Source organism: Schistocerca cancellata, chromosome 12, assembly GCF_023864275.1.
Source record: "Schistocerca cancellata isolate TAMUIC-IGC-003103 chromosome 12, iqSchCanc2.1, whole genome shotgun sequence".
Taxonomy (NCBI): domain Eukaryota; kingdom Metazoa; phylum Arthropoda; class Insecta; order Orthoptera; family Acrididae; genus Schistocerca; species Schistocerca cancellata.
This window is the reverse complement of record NC_064637.1, coordinates 21231662-21250212: the sequence shown is the minus strand read 5'-3', so window position 1 is coordinate 21250212 and position 18551 is coordinate 21231662. Positions and strand designations below refer to the sequence as shown.

The 18551-nt window shown below is 36.9% G+C and overlaps 3 protein-coding genes and 1 long non-coding RNA gene across 7 annotated transcripts in view; 2 read left to right on the top strand and 2 right to left on the bottom strand.

The window, feature by feature from the left end:
- LOC126109576 (uncharacterized) overlaps positions 1-18551 on the top strand; it is a 558983-nt gene that overhangs the window by 458132 nt on the left and 82300 nt on the right. The gene's annotated exons all lie outside the window — the stretch shown is intronic.
- Positions 1-18551, top strand: part of LOC126109579 (coiled-coil domain-containing protein 144A-like) — a 343757-nt gene that overhangs the window by 242996 nt on the left and 82210 nt on the right. The gene's annotated exons all lie outside the window — the stretch shown is intronic.
- On the bottom strand, positions 1393-5804 carry LOC126109587 (uncharacterized). The gene is made up of 3 exons (XR_007523692.1): positions 4427-5804; positions 4196-4321; positions 1393-4099 (listed from the first exon to the last, which is right to left on the bottom strand). It is a non-coding gene; the product is annotated as an uncharacterized LOC126109587 (long non-coding RNA).
- LOC126109584 (uncharacterized) overlaps positions 6687-18551 on the bottom strand; it is a 239864-nt gene continuing 227999 nt past the window's right edge. Inside the window, exons 1-4 of one of the 3 annotated variants that reach the window (XM_049914619.1) lie at positions 12493-12652; positions 7480-7631; positions 7230-7376; positions 6687-7109 (exon numbers count right to left, since the gene is read on the bottom strand). In XM_049914619.1, the coding sequence (XP_049770576.1) occupies positions 6960-7109; positions 7230-7376; positions 7480-7605 (423 nt within the window). In that variant the 5' untranslated portion in view covers positions 7606-7631; positions 12493-12652 and the 3' untranslated portion in view covers positions 6687-6959. Of the gene's footprint in view, positions 7110-7229; positions 7377-7479; positions 7632-9796; positions 9811-12492; positions 12653-18551 lie in introns of those variants that run through there. The other 2 variants (XM_049914618.1, XM_049914620.1) reach the window with 2 other exon arrangements.

The window sequence follows — 18551 nt, the reverse complement described above, 5'->3', positions numbered from 1 at the left end:
ACTGATAGTTCTGTAATATTTCCAACTTTCAGTGCCTGGTTTTCTTGGAATAGGAATTATTACTTCCTTCTGAATCGTGAATGTTTTTCACTTGTCTCTTATCTTGCATACCACATGGAATAGTTCGACTTGGCTGTCTGAAGGATCTCCACAAATGTGAGGGAATGTCTACTCCAGGTGCCTTGTTTGGGTGCAGGTCTTTCATCACCATGTGAAATTATTCTCTTAGTCTATCTCCCACCTAGTCTTCATCTGTCTCTTATAATATTGTACTCTAATTTCTCTCGTTATAGTAAACAGTTGAAGTAAGAGCCCGTATTCCAACTTTACTCTTTTGATGAATTTTATACACAATCTAATGTACCTTAGGTTAAAGGTAAGTTAAACAATCCCCATTCTTCCTGCTACAATAAAAATATTCAGGAAGAATATGTACAATCTGAATGCCTTGACACAGTGTATTTTTTGGAAAGTGGTCCATACATGTAAGTAGTTACCAGTCCTTTGTGCATTTAATAAAGTTTTTTCTGCTCTGTTCATATAACACTAAGGTTTTTGGTTAGTCTATCTCTACAATAGGATGCAGCTGGCTTAAATATCCAGAAAGGATATGGAAATAACTTAATCCAACAAAAGTGACTGCTTATGGCAACCTTTATACTTTTGGGGAACCCTGCCTCCTTTTCACGAGTTTGTAAATGACTTTTTTCTTAACCTTCCTTAATGTGGCACAAATCAACTCTTCCATCATAACAGTTACCAGCAACAACAGAGTGAAACTGATACATAAGGAATATCAGTCACACATGTTACCTATGTGGATTGCTAGTGTTTGTAACAGAAGCCTCTTTAAGAAATTTAATAAATCTAAAAGGAAAACTTGGCAGCAGAGTGCAAAATCACATGACATTCAAGGCAAAAGTTTCTTAGATGCATGTGAAACATACCTTGAAGAATATACTAAACCACTTAAAGGGTTCAAAGTTGTACTGAAGTATCACCATTATGTAGTACTACTACTACTACTACTACTACTACTACTACTAAACGCAGCCTGTTTTGTCGGCTTTGGTGAATAATAGTCAGTAAAAACCTTACTAATTTATATGAAGCTGGTATCTGTACAGCTCTGTGATCTTGCAGCTCTCTAAGAATGAAATTATAATGAAATCCCAGACCTTTAGCCGCTTACAGGTGTTGATAATTAGGTATATTCTGCACACAATTTCTGATCTGTTATTGCCACATTTCCCATGAAATGATAATATCTTACACACACACACACACACACACACACACACACACACACACACACACACAACTCAGGTCACCAAGCTACAGAATTATTATACAGAAACAAAAAATATAAATATCAATCTATTTTATTGGGCATTTACATATGATTACACCTTACCACAATCAACATTAAAAATATTACATGAACATAAATCCATCTGCCACACAGCAAAAAAATAAGCTTAAATGGATAATTCAAAATTTAACTTGACACAGAATAGCCTTAAAAATTGAAATTGTATCACGTGTCATCAGTGAAGAACTAAACATTTTTAAGTGTTGACACATGAACTGCAATCCAACATAATGGGTTGCAAATACTCAGTTTAAGAATATAAAACATTTCTCCAACCACAGTTTTACTTCACTTGGCTCATACTGGAAGGAAATCCTAGGTTTACCACCTGACAGTGGATCAATACTGTGGCTATGGCAATCTCTTCCACAATCACCAACTGAGGAACTGTTTACAGTTTGTACAGAAAATGTGAAAACTGTTTTTCATATCAATCAGGACACTCATTTCTAAAGCACCTCCTTTAAATGTCTCAAAGATAGCTGAAAGACTATCTCTATGCTTCTCCAGCAAATCAGCACACACACATGCTAACAATAGCTTGTAAAGGAAATACAAATTCAGGTGCACGATGGAATGACATCATACAGCCAATAATTTGGCTCTAGATACATTTATTGATAATTTCACTGGGACACACATATCAGGTCTAATGAATACTACATTTTACCCCACTGAAAGAAATTATATTCACACATATTGGACCTTGTAATGTACAAATAAAGCATTGTTTGATGAGACTAGATTGCAGAATCATGCTGACGAGTGGCACAAGGAATAAAGCAATCACATGATTTATTACAAACATGGTATAGGTGCCAATGGAGGAGTGAAACCATAACTTTTTTCTATCAGAGCTGTTAGCAAAGAGATCTTTTGAAGAAGTACAGGGATAGTTGTTATATGCAACATACAAAACAACAACACATGATATGCCTTTATTTTTTTATAGCTGTAAAGAGTAATGCAGGTTATTTGGTTTTCTTTTTCATTCAAGTTGAAAATGCGAGATCCATTCATGAAGCACTAGCCATTTTCAAGGATTGGAATCCCATCTACTGGGTTACTGATTTCTTATAGTCTGAGATAAATGCAACTGATCTAGCATTTCCTCAGACAAAAGTGTACTTGTGCCTTTTCAGTCTGAAACAGGTTTGAGGAAGATGGCTGAATATATACCAAATGACATGAAGAGATTTCTGGGCATGTGGCAAGAAATTTTAGAATCACCAACAGAGAATTTACAGATCATACAAAAGAGATAGTGAGGCTTCTCAGAGAAACGAATATGCATCACCGTACGTTTAACAGCAGCGGCTACTGGTACATGAAAAGTGAGTGGAAGCTTATGAGGACAAGGGCAATTTTGATACCATTGACATTACAAGTGGAGTTGAAGCCATGAACAAGATTGTAAACATTTTTTTTTTCCTAAAATGGAACACAGATGGGACCTTCAATGGGGCTACTAGGGATATAAGAAATAAATTTCTTCCAAGCCTAATTAGAAAGTACTGTCTGCAGAATTCTGCCATCAAATCATAACAGACATGTTCCACTGTTTTTTCATTTTTTTTAAAAAAAGCAAGTTTGTGAAACATGTCATGCAGTGATATGAACCAGGGAAAGTTGAGTTAACTGCAAGATTAGTGAATGTGAAGTTGGACAATGTTTTGTATGGAGAGTACAATGTTCAAAGACTGTAATTATGTTGTAAGCTTTACTCTACCAAACTGCACATGTGAAGATTTTAAGATATATAAATACCCATGCAAGCATTTCTGTGCGATCTTTATTTTCTATCCAGAGTGGGGTTTTGATAAAATACCAGAAGGCTGCAGGAATAGCCCATTAATCTGTCTCCACGAGATGTACAGGTTTGGTTTCAGAAGTGTGTCTGCAGTAATTTCACATGAAGATAGTAGCAATGAGGACAAAGTTGAGGAAACACATAGAGCATCACACTGATACCTTAACCATTTCTTTGCAGCAATTTGAAGTGAAGGTGTTGTTCAAACAAGTTTATAATCTCACATACAACTGTATCAACAGTGAAACATTATGAAAAGTACTTGAATCACTCAGCAACTGTGTGCCAGATTTGCAGTTAGCAAACCCTGAAATTTGTGGTCTCCCCACAGCTGTGCCATCAAATTCCCAACAATAATATTAAGTAAGATGCCATTACTTTTACAGGGCCTGGCATAAAGACCCCTCTCATTGTAATGTTCATATATTTGTGCCTTAATGGATAATTAACTACTAAGGAATAGATCACATGGAGGTCATAGCATTCCATTTGAAGGATCAAACAATAAGAGCTATCTAAAAAATACAAATAAGGGAGATCTTTATGCCAAGTTCTGTAAGCAAACTGTCACACATTTGAATTTTTAAGTAGCAGTAGTGAAAAATATTTATCTGTGGAAAGTTAATAAGGTAGTTGTATTGACCGTGATTTGTATTTCCTTTACCCAAGCAACAATGTCTACTTCTCATTACAAGAAATTCTTGGATTGTTGAGAAACCTGTCAAAAATTACAATCAAGTTGCAAACATTTATGTGCCACAACAAATGGCAGTTTGATACACACGTGAAATACTACATGGATTGTTTTCCTTCAGGAATACTATCAATCTTCGATATCCTTGGAATATAACAGTCTTGATTCAATCTGGTGTGAATTTTCCCACGGACTGAAGGCCACAAATCCATCGTAACTGAACCTAACAAATAAATTAACAACAATTAATTGAGTTATGCAACATGAAGACAACTGATACACATGTTTTCAAGGCACAATTCCAAAATTTAGTACTCACTTCTTTTGGTGCCCAATGACATTACTCACCAGCTGCAATGCCCAGAACTACTTTATAACTGAATTTAATAAACATTACTGGTATTCCAGTAACAGTAATTGCTTCTGTGTGGTCTCTGCAGTAACTCTGCAAAGTTATTAAGAACATTAGAACCAAGGTGGTAGATATGCAATATGTAGGTAACTGATACACATTAAGCTTCCAAAGCAAATAAAAAAAGTCAATCCTTACTTCATTTGGTCCCAATGACATTGATGACCAGATACCATATCAAGGAAACAGCACACTCTTCTGTCAGAGTGATACTGGGCAATCTCACATGTTCATTAACAGGGCAGTCTTTATCTTTTTCTCTGTTTCACGTGAATCACTAGACATGTATTGAAGCAAGTGAGAGCAAGTGCATTCTTACTTGGAAAAAGAAATGCAAAATCTTTTCTCCATCAGTCATACGACATCTCAATGCCACTAAGATATATCTTATTTATTTTTTCCACCTTTTCAATTCTCAACATTGTCCCATATTTGAATTAAACTAATTTAAAGTTAAAATCTTTTACTTCATATTTTAAAAAGTTTGCAAGTTCTACACTATCATCTAGTTTAATTCCTCAGAAAAATCTTTTCTCTGGTGAACAACGAAAAATCCAGGATGGAATGTAACAATATTATGAAAAGGATAGTTGTTGCTGCTCACCAAATAGTGAAGATGCCGAGTCACAGAAAGGCACAACAAAAAGACTGTCGGACTTATCTTTCGGGCAACAAGGGCCTTTTCAAAAGCGCGCGCGCGCGCACACTCACTCACAAACACACACACACACACAAATGTAGCAACTATCCTTTTTATAATATTTTATCTATTGCTACTTCGAAATTCAAATGTGCAACAAAGTTTAAAAGCAGAGACCAACATAAAGACCTCATAGCATTCCATCTCGAGGATCAGAAATGACGGAGCTTATTCGTATTTTACATAGACAAAGAGCTATCTAAAATCCAAATAAACCATCATTTCTTACCCTTCAAATGGAAAGTTATAATGTGTTTAAGACAGATCTCTTAAGGCTTTTGGCATCGTTCTTCACTATTGTTTGGAAGTTGATGGCACTACTAATGGGAGACCACCAACTTCAGGATTTGCTAATTGCAAATCTTGCACACAGTTGCTCAGTGATTCAAGTACTTTTTGTAATGTTTCGCTGTTGCTGCAGTTGTATGTGAGATTATAAATCTGTTTACACAGCTCCCTCGCTTCAAACTGCTGCGAAGAAATATTCTGGGTTTGAACAAGACCATCTGTATTTGCTGCCTTGACAGCCTCCTCAGCTGCTTCATCAGTACTACTACCTTCGCATGAAATTACTAAAGAGCCACTTCTAAAGCCCACACCATACATTTCATCAAGACAGATTAATGGACTAGTCTCATAACTTTCTGGCATTTTATCAAAACCCCACTCTGGGTAAAAAATAAAGATTGCACAGAAGTGCTTGCATGGGTATTTATATCTCCGAAAATCTACACATGTGCAATCTGGTATATCAAAGTTTACAACATAACTACACTTTTTGGACTTTGCACTCTCCACACAAAATGAACCATCCAATCTCCCACTCACTGATTTTGCAGTTAACTTTCGCTGATTCATATCGCTGCATGACATGTTTCACAAACTTGTTTGTTTTTTATGCAAAAACAGTGGAACATCTTTGTTATAAGCTTTGATGGCAGAATTCTGCAGACAGTACTTTCTAATTAGGCTTGGAAGAAACTGGTTTATTATAACCTTAGTAACCCCAGTTAAAGTCCTGTCTGAATTGTGTTTAAGGAAAAAATGTTTTACAACCTTGTTCATGGCTTCAACTCCATTTGTAGTGTCAATGGTTGCAAATCTGCCCTTGTCTACATACGCTTTCACCCATCTTTCACATACCGTTAGCCACTGCTGTTGAAAGTATGGCCACGCACGCTCGTTTCTCCGAGAAACCTCGTGCGTTCGCAACTCTTCTACGTGATCTCTAAATTCTCTCTCTGTTGATGATTCTGAAATTTCTTGCCACATGTCCAGAAATCTCTTCATGTCATTTGGAACACGTAGATTATCCTTTTTTTCAACCATCTTCCCCATGCCTGTTTTGGATGGAAAAGGCACAAGTAAACTTTTGTCTGAGGGAATGCTTGCTCAATTGCATTTATCTCCGACTCCGAGAAATCGGTAACCCAATAGAGGGGATTCCAATCCTTGTTCCAGTCCTTGAAAATGTCTAGTGCTTCATGAATGGATCTTGCATTTTCAATCTGAATGAAAAAAACCGACAACCAAATAGCCCACATTACTCTTCACAGCTATAAAAAATAAAGGAATATCATATGATGTTTTGTATGTTGCATCTAACAAACAACTACCCCCATACTTCTTCAAAAGATCTCTCTGCCAACTGCTCTGATAGCAAAAAAGTAATGGTTTCACTTCTCCACTGGCTTCCATACAATGCCTATAATAAATCATGTGATTGCTCGAGTCTTTGTGCCACTCATCAACCTGATTCTGCAGTCTAGTCTCGTCAAACAATACTTTATTCGTACTATAAAGGGTCCGATAAATGTGACTGTAAATAGTTTTCTCTGTGGGGTAAAAGGTAGTATTCATTTGACCTGGTATGTGTGTCCCAATGAAATTGATTTCAACAAATCTATCTAGAGCCAACTTAATGACTTTGAGAGATGTCATTCCACTGAGTTACTAAGTTTTTGATTTCCTTTACAAGTGAAGGATGTATGTACCCACTTGCTTCAACACTTTCAGTAGCATGTGTGTGTGCGCACTTGCTGGAGAAGCAGTCAAATAATAACGTAGGTAGCCCTTCGGCGGGCATGGCAATGCCAAATCTTTCTGTAGACTTGCAAGAACCTGTAAGACAAAAATGTATCAATTATTTAATTAAGAGCATTAAAAACAATAGATTTTAAAGTATACTGTCAACTGATCATGTAAAATTTTCTCCAAGCAGAACCCAAACTGGATACTTACTTTTGCCTTGGTATCCCTGTGTTCAGTTGCTGAGTGCATACTGTAATCAGGATACACCCTTATACACTTCATATTTAAAGTTGTTGGGCAGTTGGATTTTCCAGTATCCATGATCCTCAATCTCTTACGAGGAGTCACATGGTCTTCCTAAAGAGGGTAAAGAACTACTATAAAATTTATTTAATAAACTTTCCCTGTAACGAACTTGTTTTATGGAAAGTAAGTCTATCTTAACACAGCATGATATTACCAAGTGCTCAGGTACACTAGACTCTTTACTTTTATAGTATTTCGGCCCCAAAACACAGTGCCTTGACCACACACTCTCCACTGCAAATGCACAACCAAAAAAGGGGATAGGGACATGTTCCTGCATTTGCTTGAAGAAATGCTTTGTTTTACCTGGAACAGTTAATATATTTCTCACAGACAAAAACACAAACATTGTTATTGTTAAATAATTCACATATGTTATTGCTAATTAACTAAATACAATGTGAGAAAACATTTCATTCATTTGATAGGTATTGTCAAAGTTCTAAACTGATGGAAGCAGATTGTCTACTTTACATAGTACTGGAGCAAAATTTTACAGGATGTCACACCTATTGTATCTAGCAAAGAAATGGAACTGACTGCCATGTGCAATGAGGATACCATACTGATTTTGGGCAACTTAAGTGCTTTATTGTGGTTCCAATAAATGTGGAATTAATATTCTTTGTAAACAAAGGAGATGTGAAGAACACTTATGTAGAAAAATGTAATTACTATAAATGTGGAATTACAAAAAATAAATGTAACTAGGAAGACAAAGCTAAACATGCCTGTCAATAGGTTCAATGAGCTGACTACTGTTTTACATATCAACACCACAATTATCGAAAACCATAGAAACTATTTCAACATGAACACAGCAGTATAGATTCATTAAAATTATTTGTTAGTTGGCATCTGTCACTTGTTGCTGAAGTGTTAGCACACCGGCTGCTGCTGTATTATAGGCAACAAACAGAGCAGGTCACTCAGCAAGTGCTGTTCAATTTAATTTTCGTGTTAAAAAAAGTAGGTTTAGCTCAGTAGAGGCAGAGCACAGGTGGGGTTACAAAAGGATGGGAGACGTATACATGTAACTCTGTGCAGTGTTGGAAGTGGCCATTATGAAATAACATGAATATGACATGCTCTGCTGGCAACTGGTTTTGGAGTGACAAATGGCATAACTGTGGCAGATACGACATTTTATAGCCCAGAATTTAAACTCATTTGATAACCTAACCGCAACATGATGTGCAATATATCCTAGAAAATGGCTGTCACCATTCTACAGAAGAACTGTTAATCATACTTTGTTCACAACAATTAATACACTGACCACGGGCAGTCGCAGCAGAGCCTCACACCTAATGCTGTTGCCTGGCCTGGCTTGATGGTGAAACACCCAACACTAAGCATGTGGCAGGAAACTAGCTGAAGCTATTCTCTATAAGCAAACTCAAGGGGAAAAAAATTGTATTTCAGTGCTAAAAGCAAACTAATTTCTTCCTTTAATTAATTATGGCACCTGAAACTGTCCTCACACAAGCTGCATGGACTGCCAAATTACCAACTGATGAGCAGTCCTGGTTTTTATTCAGTTACATGTTATAGGTGACAAGCTGATTTCAAATGAAATAATGATATGAAGAAGAAATATAAGGAATTAAAAAGTAAATACAATGTCAAAAATGACACAGCAGAGTGTTAGAAATAAAACTGCATCCAAACCTATTAACTGAATAAAAATAATGAAGTAATTTTGATAATATATTGGTATAAAAAATATCAAAGAATCTGTCAAAACTCAAATCCACAACTTTATATGGATCAGGAATGTTTCTTATCTGTTGCACTATGCCACCACTCTACATTACACTAATGTAAGATTATTTGGTCCCAACGATCATGTGCTGCCTTCAACCAGATCAGCCTTTCACATTATGTTACGATGCTAAAGCTAGCTCTAGCACCATAAAGATATTGTAAGGATATGTAGTTATGCCTACTGTCTTAAAATGTTTAAGGCCAATCTGGTTGTAGGCAGCAAATGATTGCATGGCGTTCAAACACATCAAGAAAGGAAGTCAGACAAGAAAATGGAAGTGGATTGATCAGCTGTTGTGGCAGTCAGGAAATGGCGAACAGAGATTGTTTGGACCTGACGCATTCAGCACTCTGGAGGAAACCAGCTCCAACAGGAATTGTAAACCAACTAATAATTTTAATCAGCCTATTATCAAATGCAAGTGTGTAAAAATTACTGAATGTATGGCTGTGAAAATGGATAAATGACAAACAAGTCAACACAGAGGAAAATGATTAATACAATTCTGCCTCGCATATCACAACAACTATTAACGATAACAAAAAGTCAATTCCATCAATTGTTAGTGCAGCTTAGAAAGAAATATCCATTTAAAGTATATATACTATCCCTAATTCCAGCAAACTAAGTTCTTCCTTCAAGTATACATATATGAACTAAAATGGTAAACCACAGAAAGTAATTAATGCAGCAGTTCACTTACTTTTCATAACATCTGAAGATGGCTCTTTATAACGACTACTTCTCACACATTATGAAAACCCCACAGTTTTCAGCTGATTGAGAAGTGTTTCCACCTGAGAATAAAGTGACCAGTAGCATAAACTGAGGGTAACTACACTGAAGGTTAACTGGGAAACATGAATGAAGAGGGAAATTTTAGGCTTTACAAAATTCAGTTATTTAATGTACACAGCCGTTCATCACATCTGATGTTTTTGACAGCTAAAGTAAGTGTTGTTATTAACCATGGATGAGTTAACAAAATTGGGAGTTCATTTGTCTGCTCTTTTGCTTTTATTCCATTGTTATTCACTGACCACAAATTATGTTACTGTTGACTTCAGTTAAAATTGTGATCATAAAATGTTCTTTCAGTTGTGATTATGATGATGAAAAATATTTTCCAAGTGCACATGAAGTTTAATGACCTAGTTTTGGGGTTAACTGATCAGTGCTTCAGTTAACCTCATTTCAAGCACGCCTAGCCTTATGTCAACAAAAGCTTTATTAAGCATAATAATTATGCATACTATGAATTCCAGGTTTTATATACTAAGAATAAGACAATCACCAATCAAAACTATCCAGTACAACTGATGAAAGTTGAAACTGGTTAATACATCCATGAAAAAGTTTTTGTAAAAATTGCAAAAAGATTTCTCTCCTACAATTGAAAAATATCAGTTTTCGGCTGTCAAACTCTTAACAAAAGTGGAAGACCTCTGCCTACATTACTTCAATACAACATCCATTAAGCTTAATCACAAAATCTGCAAGCATCTTGGCACATTAATTTGCAAAGGGATTGAAATCTGTGACAAAGACCTGGGAAAGAGAGCATGATACGATGAATTGCTCACAGAATTCATGAAACTTCCATTACGTACATAACACACTCCCCTCAAAGACCACAACTTATGATTCTGCATAATCATCATATGAAAAAAACAGCATAATTTTGCATACTCTCCCACATCATACAAGCCATAAGCTACGACTTGTTGTCTTGAAGTCTTACTTAAGTTATTGTATGATACAGGAAATTATCTAATGACAAAAGAGCAAAATCAATCACGATCTGGGCTGGTTAGCCAGAATTCCTCCTTATCACCAACAGAAATAATACATCACTTTTAAGGCTTATTTGACTGATACACTCCAAACTTAAAAATAATTTGCCATCTATTTCTACTATTGGTATTCCTGACAAGGTTATAGATGCAGACCTCAACATTTCTCCTCCTCGAGAAGTCTATCCAGCAGAAGAACTGAGATAATATCTCCAGAAGACATTTTGCCTCATCCCAAGTACTATGTTGTGAGAGGAAAAACTAACAAAAATAAATAAATGACTTAATAACTCACTCCCATCAACATCATCTCCAGTAAAAGCCAGATCAATAGAAGAAATTAAAATAAAATCTAGCAGGGCAATAAGAAAAGAGTGTAGATGTGAAAGAACACCTGTAAGAGAGAAGTTTAACTTTGAGGGCTTCAAAGTGTCAATGTTCTATACCCTATGAGGACCCATATTCACCAACGAGCATTTCTAAAGACTAAAACAGCTTACGTTATCAAAATTTCAGTGTGGTGCAGAGAAAATTTTAGATCCTGACAGACTTTGTCTACAAATATAATCCAGCAATCCCAATAGAGTTCCAACATTATCCACACATACTTAAGCAGCCACCTAAGCAGTGGTAATAATTGAAACATTGTAACATGTATTAATTAAGCGGACAGTTATTACTGAGCAATGGTATCCTGAACAAAAAGCTCTCACTCAGCATCCATCAACAATACACCTTTGCTCAGAATTCAGTACGGAGGCCAAACATGGTCATGTTGCAACATTTGCATAAAGTGGCATTCATTACAGTGCTATTGAGGAAAAAAGTTGTTTCATAGCTGATGTCACTGACCTTGCTGAAACTTTGGTGAGAAACTAAGGATCTTACAGTCATTTGAATTACAGAGCTCCATATCCCTGCATAGACAGTATTCTAGCTAATCTCTGAATTCAGTACCTCAATGAAATTCAGCTCAGTGCCAGCACAAAGAAAACAGGAGTAATGGATTTGTGCAATTATGCACTGGAGCTGATACTGCAATTAGATAGAACTATGTAAAATTCCTGGGAAAATGCAGGATACTTTTATGTGGAATACAGAGCCCACGCTCTGGCAATGACATTAGCTGCAAATATACTGCTTTTTATTTTCCTTTTGCATGACTGTTCCCAGACCCTGAGTCCCATTTTCATGTGTGTGTCTTCTAAATTATGCCATTTACTCGAGACGACGTATGCGCTTGAGCTGCTGCAATGTTCAGTTTCTCTTACTATAATACATAGATGACGAACTCAGAAACGGCGAATTTTGAAACAAAGTTGCCATTAACTTCCTAAACAGCGATCATTAATTACAATATTCCACGCGTATATGTTACAGTAAAGGTAATGTAACAATGCAGAACCTCACAACGAAAACAAATAAAAAATTGCATAATACATAAAAAACTCACATAAAAATTGGAATCAGATCGCGGAAAGCGACATATAAAATTTATTGAAATGAAATCTTAACTGGCAGCAGAAAAAAGTTATTTTCTAGAGTTCCTAATGTCTCTAAAGGCGCATATTTTTGCCAGCCAATTCTAACATAAAATTATTATTACCTCCTCCAACGAATTACAATAGCCTGAAATCAAGCCATCCTCTGAAATCTTTCAGAGCGTCACGAAAGATGTTTTCATACACCTGAGACATTTTGCTCGATAGCGAAAACACAACCACTCAAGATACACGGGCAGTATGACAGTGAAGAACAAAGCAGACGCTTTTCCCGCTAACTCGATTCGACCACAGATCTCGATCAGTCGACAAGTGTGCAGCGCGTTTATGTATACGTCATTTCGACGTCACTTCCGAGTGGTTTTGGACCACAATGATGTGTCTGTTAGGCTTCCCGGATTTACAGCCCAAGACAATAAAGGAAAAAAAAACAGCCCAAGATTATACAACTGGCCCATAAAACATCAAAACGGGCTGCCACCTTCATACGGCGGGCACTTGCTTACCTCGTTTCACTTTCAACTGCGATGAATTCAAGGTAAACGAGTCTACAACCTCAGTTAACTTTAATCGCGATTAATTCCCTCATTTAACTTAAAACGAGGGTGGTGTATTACAATTTTTGAAAGGCCTATTTTTTCGGTTAACTTTTAATCGACCTTGATGTAATCGACAACAAGTGTCGATAATCGAATTGTACACTGTGACGTTTGAAAGAGTGCGCGACTGCGCGAGTTGAAAGAGGCAATCGGCGTGACATCCAGTGAGCTAGTGGCAACAGAGTCGAAACATTGCGAAGGTTTGAGCTATTCAATTAAATCCGCTTTTCCTGACAGCCACCTGTAACCATAGTGCTATTTTTTCGTTTTCTCGCTGGATTACTGCTGAATACTTCATTTCATTGTTGTAACGAAAACCTAATGTAATATAATAATTATCACGTTTGGGACCTACTTGACCACGCCATGTACAACTAGGGGCATTTTATGGTTTAGTTTTACCTTTTCTTATTGTTTGTATTACGTTGTCTTACAGAATAGCTCCTTTTTGCGCTCATAGGATCAAACTGTAATGGTCTCATTGGATTTTTGTGCCAGGAAGAGTACCCTGAAGCGCAATTTCTGCCCGTTCAATTTCTATGTACAGTATTTTCATTCCTAAATGCGATTTCAAACTAAAAATGTTATTTTCGTTTTTCACATTGGATTTCTTCAGTGCCTTCAGTCCCATATAGACAGACTTGTTTTGTGGCTGTATTGTCGTGCCTCAGTTTTGTGTATTTTGATATGCATTTTTTTTGTCACGGATGTCACTTGTTAGCCAGAAAGCTGTCTCTGAATAGTTTAACATATATATTTGGGTTGAGAATCACTCTTGAATTTGATTGGTTCATCAATTTTAAACTGTAATTTCAGTTTTCGCCACTTTCGGATTACTTTTTCTAATAAGCTTTCTTAAAATCTATAAAGATACTTTCTTATTATAAATATTTTGATGTGAGAATTAGTTTCATAGCTAAAATTTGTTTCAGACAAGATCCGTTTGGTCTGGAATTTTCCTGATGTTCACCGAATTTGAATTCAGGTTGTTGTGTGTGTGTGTGTGTGTGTGTGTGTGTGTGTGTGTGTGTGTACACTAAGACAATTTTGAATGGCAGAAACTGAAGGCCCGTCTAAAGGTATTATCGGTTATGGTTCTTTTTTATGTAGTGGATGTATCAGTGCAGTTTTCCAGTTTGTATGGTTTTGTCAGATATTTTGCATGATCACTGTAAATTTTCTTTTAAAATTTTTGTGGGAGCTTGTAGGACTAATGCAACGGTTCTGTCCTAACCAAATGCTTATTTTTAACCTCTTGTTCAGCAATTTCCCCTTCATTTGATGCTTGTGAATCTGAATTGGTTTTTAGAATTTCTGATAGAAATCTTTCTTTGGGTTTAGGGCAGTTTGGAAGTTTTTTAAATTATCTATTTCTTGGTTATGTGCCAAGTGTGCACTGTCTTTCATGAAACAGTTTTTGGGGCTGGTATCCATTTAGATTTGTTTTAAGTGTTTCATATAAGAATCCTTGTTTTTTATAAGCCTGAAGATGACTTCTCATAATGTCTTTTGGTTCAATTTTCAAGCTGCTTGGAGTTGCTTGGCACTTTTTTTTCAATTTATTATTTGATGATTTGAATGCTCTTTGTCAAGATTTTACTGCTTGCGCAGTCTGTTCCACCATGGATGTCTCTTTCCATCTTTGTAGAGGAATTTGAGTTTATGTAGTTTCGATAAGTTTGTTGAGATTTCTTTGGAGTTTTGTGCTTGTGTTTTGAGTTCATTTGCTAATAGCATTGCTTGGAGTTAATCAGTATCATGTTCGGTATTACCTGTATCTGTTTGCTGAACTTTTGAGGCTTTAAATTTAGTTTCACTGTGGTTAGGTAGTGATCTGTAAATATTTGGACATTTGTGTACTTCTACATATTTAAAATCCCCTTGTGATGTGGCTATGAGATTGTGATATGATCAGTACGGATTTCGCCTAAATTCTTGTCAGGTGTTTTTTGTTTTGTTTGAAATGTGTTGACAGTTTTGTGGTTACAATTTCTACACAGTTAGACAAGTATCCATTTTGCTTGTTCCATTTGTGCGCAAGGAAGTCACAAATTATTTCCTTGCATTTTCTCTTGCACTAACTGATCATTAAAATACTCTGTCAAAATTTTCCCATGATTTTGTGGAATTTTAGAGATTAATTTTTCTATCACCCCCCATCGCATGTTTACTTTTCTGTTCCCCTCCCCTTGGCCGATTAACATTAATTACTGTTTAAATTTTATTTGCACATTCAAAGTAAATTGTCATTAATTTTGTTCTTCACTTTGATTATGGATCTCTGAATGTCTTATGAAACTGTTCATACAATCTACCACATGGGGTATATTTATTTGTGTTATTTTGCCCTTTTTGCTTTTTGAATAGTCTGTAATTTCCAAAATCTGTGCTACGTGGTGGCATTCTCACTTTGCAATCTTGTTTCTAGCATGGTTAAAATTTGACTTTTCTTAACTATTTCTCCTAATTTGTAGAGCTTTCTTGGATTTAGGAGTGAAGTAATGTTGACTGTACCAAACAGTTTTGAATTTGGCCTGAGCAGACCTGAGAATTCAGATGTCTTCTGATTTGGGAACCTGATGGTTGACTATTCTAGACTACTGTATATTTATCCACGTGTAGACAATGTAAGTTGTATGTATGTCATAAATATGTGCCCAAGTACACACAGTTACATAAATAGGTCTGAAATATTTGCTCTGTTACATGTTTGTACAGCATTTTTCACTATTCAATTGAATGTATTGCAAAAGCCCCTCAGTTATAGTAGTTATAATAGTACAGTTGTCTATATAATTTACATATTTCAGGTAATCCAGAAGTTTCAAAACTGCTATTTAATGAATAATTTTGAGTGTACAGTATTACTGGAGGTGTATATTTCATGTTTGTCTTCGATCACTTAATTGCATAACTCTATTTTGTTATACAGCACAAGATTTTATTTTTTTTCCTGCTGAGGTGTAACTGGTGGCTGCATCTGTTTCCATGTTCATGTAAAGACTTACTTCTTTGGTGCTTGTCCATCTCTTTATGTAGGACATTGTTTGCAAACTATTCACTTGGAACAGTAAAGATTCCTTTGTGTATAAACAATTCAGTACAGTGAGTCCTCTTCCCACTTTGTTGTAATGTCTATAGCCTCTTACTGCAGCTTAGATGTTGTTACTATATTCAGTACATTTGTTTCCTGGAATATTTTCCATAAATAAAGACAGAATTGATAATCCAATATCTGTTTTAATGTGTAAGCTACTGCTCAATTGAATTATTGTTACTGAAACTGCATAGCATACTGATGTTAGTTGCTTCAGAGGACTGTAAATTGATCCCATGCGTCGGCTTTGACCCATGACGTAAGGGTGTTGTGGTGTGTCACGTCATGACGGTGTGGAGTTTGGTTTGCGAGTGTGGTGTGTTTGTAGATGTCGTCGTGTTGTGGTTTGTTGTGCCCTCTGGTGGTGTGTTCTGGGCTTTCGTTTGTGTGGTGTAATGGGCTCAATTTGCTCTTGCTCATTGTACAGAATTGTTAGTGTTGGCTGTGTTTGTAGTGGAATTCGTTTCAGTGAGTTAACGATTTAGTGGTTTTGTGTGAAGGTTAATTTAGTGTTGTTCACTGTAGGTCGTGTGGTAATTTGAGTAAATTAATTCGTTGTTGTTTTTGTTCAGGAATAGATATGACGGATAAAATTAATAGCGCGCATCTGAGTGAAATGATGGGAAACACTGCTTTGGAACTGATAGTTTTTGCAGCTGTTTGGTTTAATTGCCAGGGTTGTGAAGTGCTCTATTTGTAGCGAAGAAATGAAGTTGGCTAAAGTTCTGGCATCTCGGACCAGGGACGGTTAAATGTGGCGCTGTCGAAAGGATGACATTTGGCGTTCCATACGGCGTGGTTCCTGGTTCGAGAAGTCTAGGTTGGGCAATCGCGAGATTGTACTGGTGACTTATTATTTTTGTTATAGATCCTCACACAGTTTTTGCGTGCATGAGACTGTTGTGAGTGAGAGGAGTGTGCTTGATTGGTTTTCTTTTTGCCGTGAAGTGTGTTCAGAGTTTATTAAGTACAGGGGTTAGCTTGGGGGGGAGGGGCGGCATGGGGTTGATGTGGACTTCTTAGTCGCAGTTTGGGAAAAGGAAGTGAGGGAGGGGTAAGTCTGTATGTAGTTGGTGTATGGGTGTGGTGGGGGCTGTTGTTCCGGGGGGGGGGGGGGTGCAGGTGTTGTGAATGTGTTTTTAGGGTTGTGGAAGGGAGGTCTATGGTGGAATTAGTGGGATTAATTGAGGGGTACTTAGAACCAGGGTCCACAGTAGTTTCAGATGCATTTTCTTCATACAGTGGGTTGGGTGAGAGGGGATTCAATTAAGTCAGTTCTTTGGGTGGGGGGGGGGGGGGGGGGGGGAAGATGTGCTCTTCCAACCTTCAGTTCATTTAGATGAGTACTGTTGACGAAAGAGTGTCCCTGAGGGCTATTGTGTTTTTCGGGTTTTTTAAAGGGCTGTTAGCAAAATGTATAGGCCTAAAGTAGTTGGTTAGGGTGGTTTGGGTAGGTGGGTGGGTGGCTGCGGCTCAATGTGGGGTGGATAAGTGTGGGGGGGGGGGGGGAATTGTGTTGGTTTGTGTTTTAGTTGTGGAGGTTCTATTTTGTTGAAGTTTTTGTTGAGTTGTAGTGTGTGATTGAGATTTTTTTATGTTGCAGTTGGTTTTTAATTGGGTTTTTTTATTTTGGGTCCGGTTGGGTTGGTTGGGGGGGTTGAGGTGTGGGTGTCAAGTCTTTTGGTTGAGTATTTTTTTCGTTGGGGGTTGTTTTTTTTGTGTGTGTTTGTTTGTGTGTGTTTGTTTGTGTGTGTTTGTTTGTGTGTGTTTGTTTGTGTGTGTTTGTTTGTGTGTGTTTGTTTGTGTGTGTTTGTTTGTGTGTGTTTGTTTGTGTGTGTTTGTTTGTGTGTGTTTGTTTGTGTGTGTTTGTTTGTGTGTGTTTGTTTGTGTGTGTTTGTTTGTGTGTGTTTGTTTGTGTGTGTTTGTTTGTGTGTGTTTGTTTGTGTGTGTTTGTTTGTGTGTGTTTGTTTGTGTGTGTTTGTTTGTGTGTGTTTGTTTGTGTGTGTTTGTTTGTGTGTGTTTGTTTGTGTGTGTTTGTTTGTGTGTGTTTGTTTGTGTGTGTTTGTTGGTTTGTGTGTGTTTGTTTGTTTGTGTGTGTTTGTTGGTTTGTGTGTGTTTGTTGGTTTGTGTGTGTTTGTTGGTTTGTGTGTGTGTTTGTTGGTTTGTGTGTGTGTTTGTTGGTTTGTGTGTGTGTTTGTTGGTTTGTGTGTGTGTTTGTTGGTTTGTGTGTGTGTTTGTTGGTTTGTGTGTGTGTGTGTTGGTTTGTGTGTGTGTGTGTTGGTTTGTGTGTGTGTGTGTGTTGGTTTGTGTGTGTGTGTGTGTTGGTTTGTGTGTGTGTGTGTTGGTTTGTGTGTGTGTGTGTTGGTTTGTGTGTGTGTGTGTTGGTTTGTGTGTGTGTGTGTTGGTTTGTGTGTGTGTGTGTTGGTTTGTGTGTGTGTGTGTTGGTTTGTGTGTGTGTGTGTTGGTT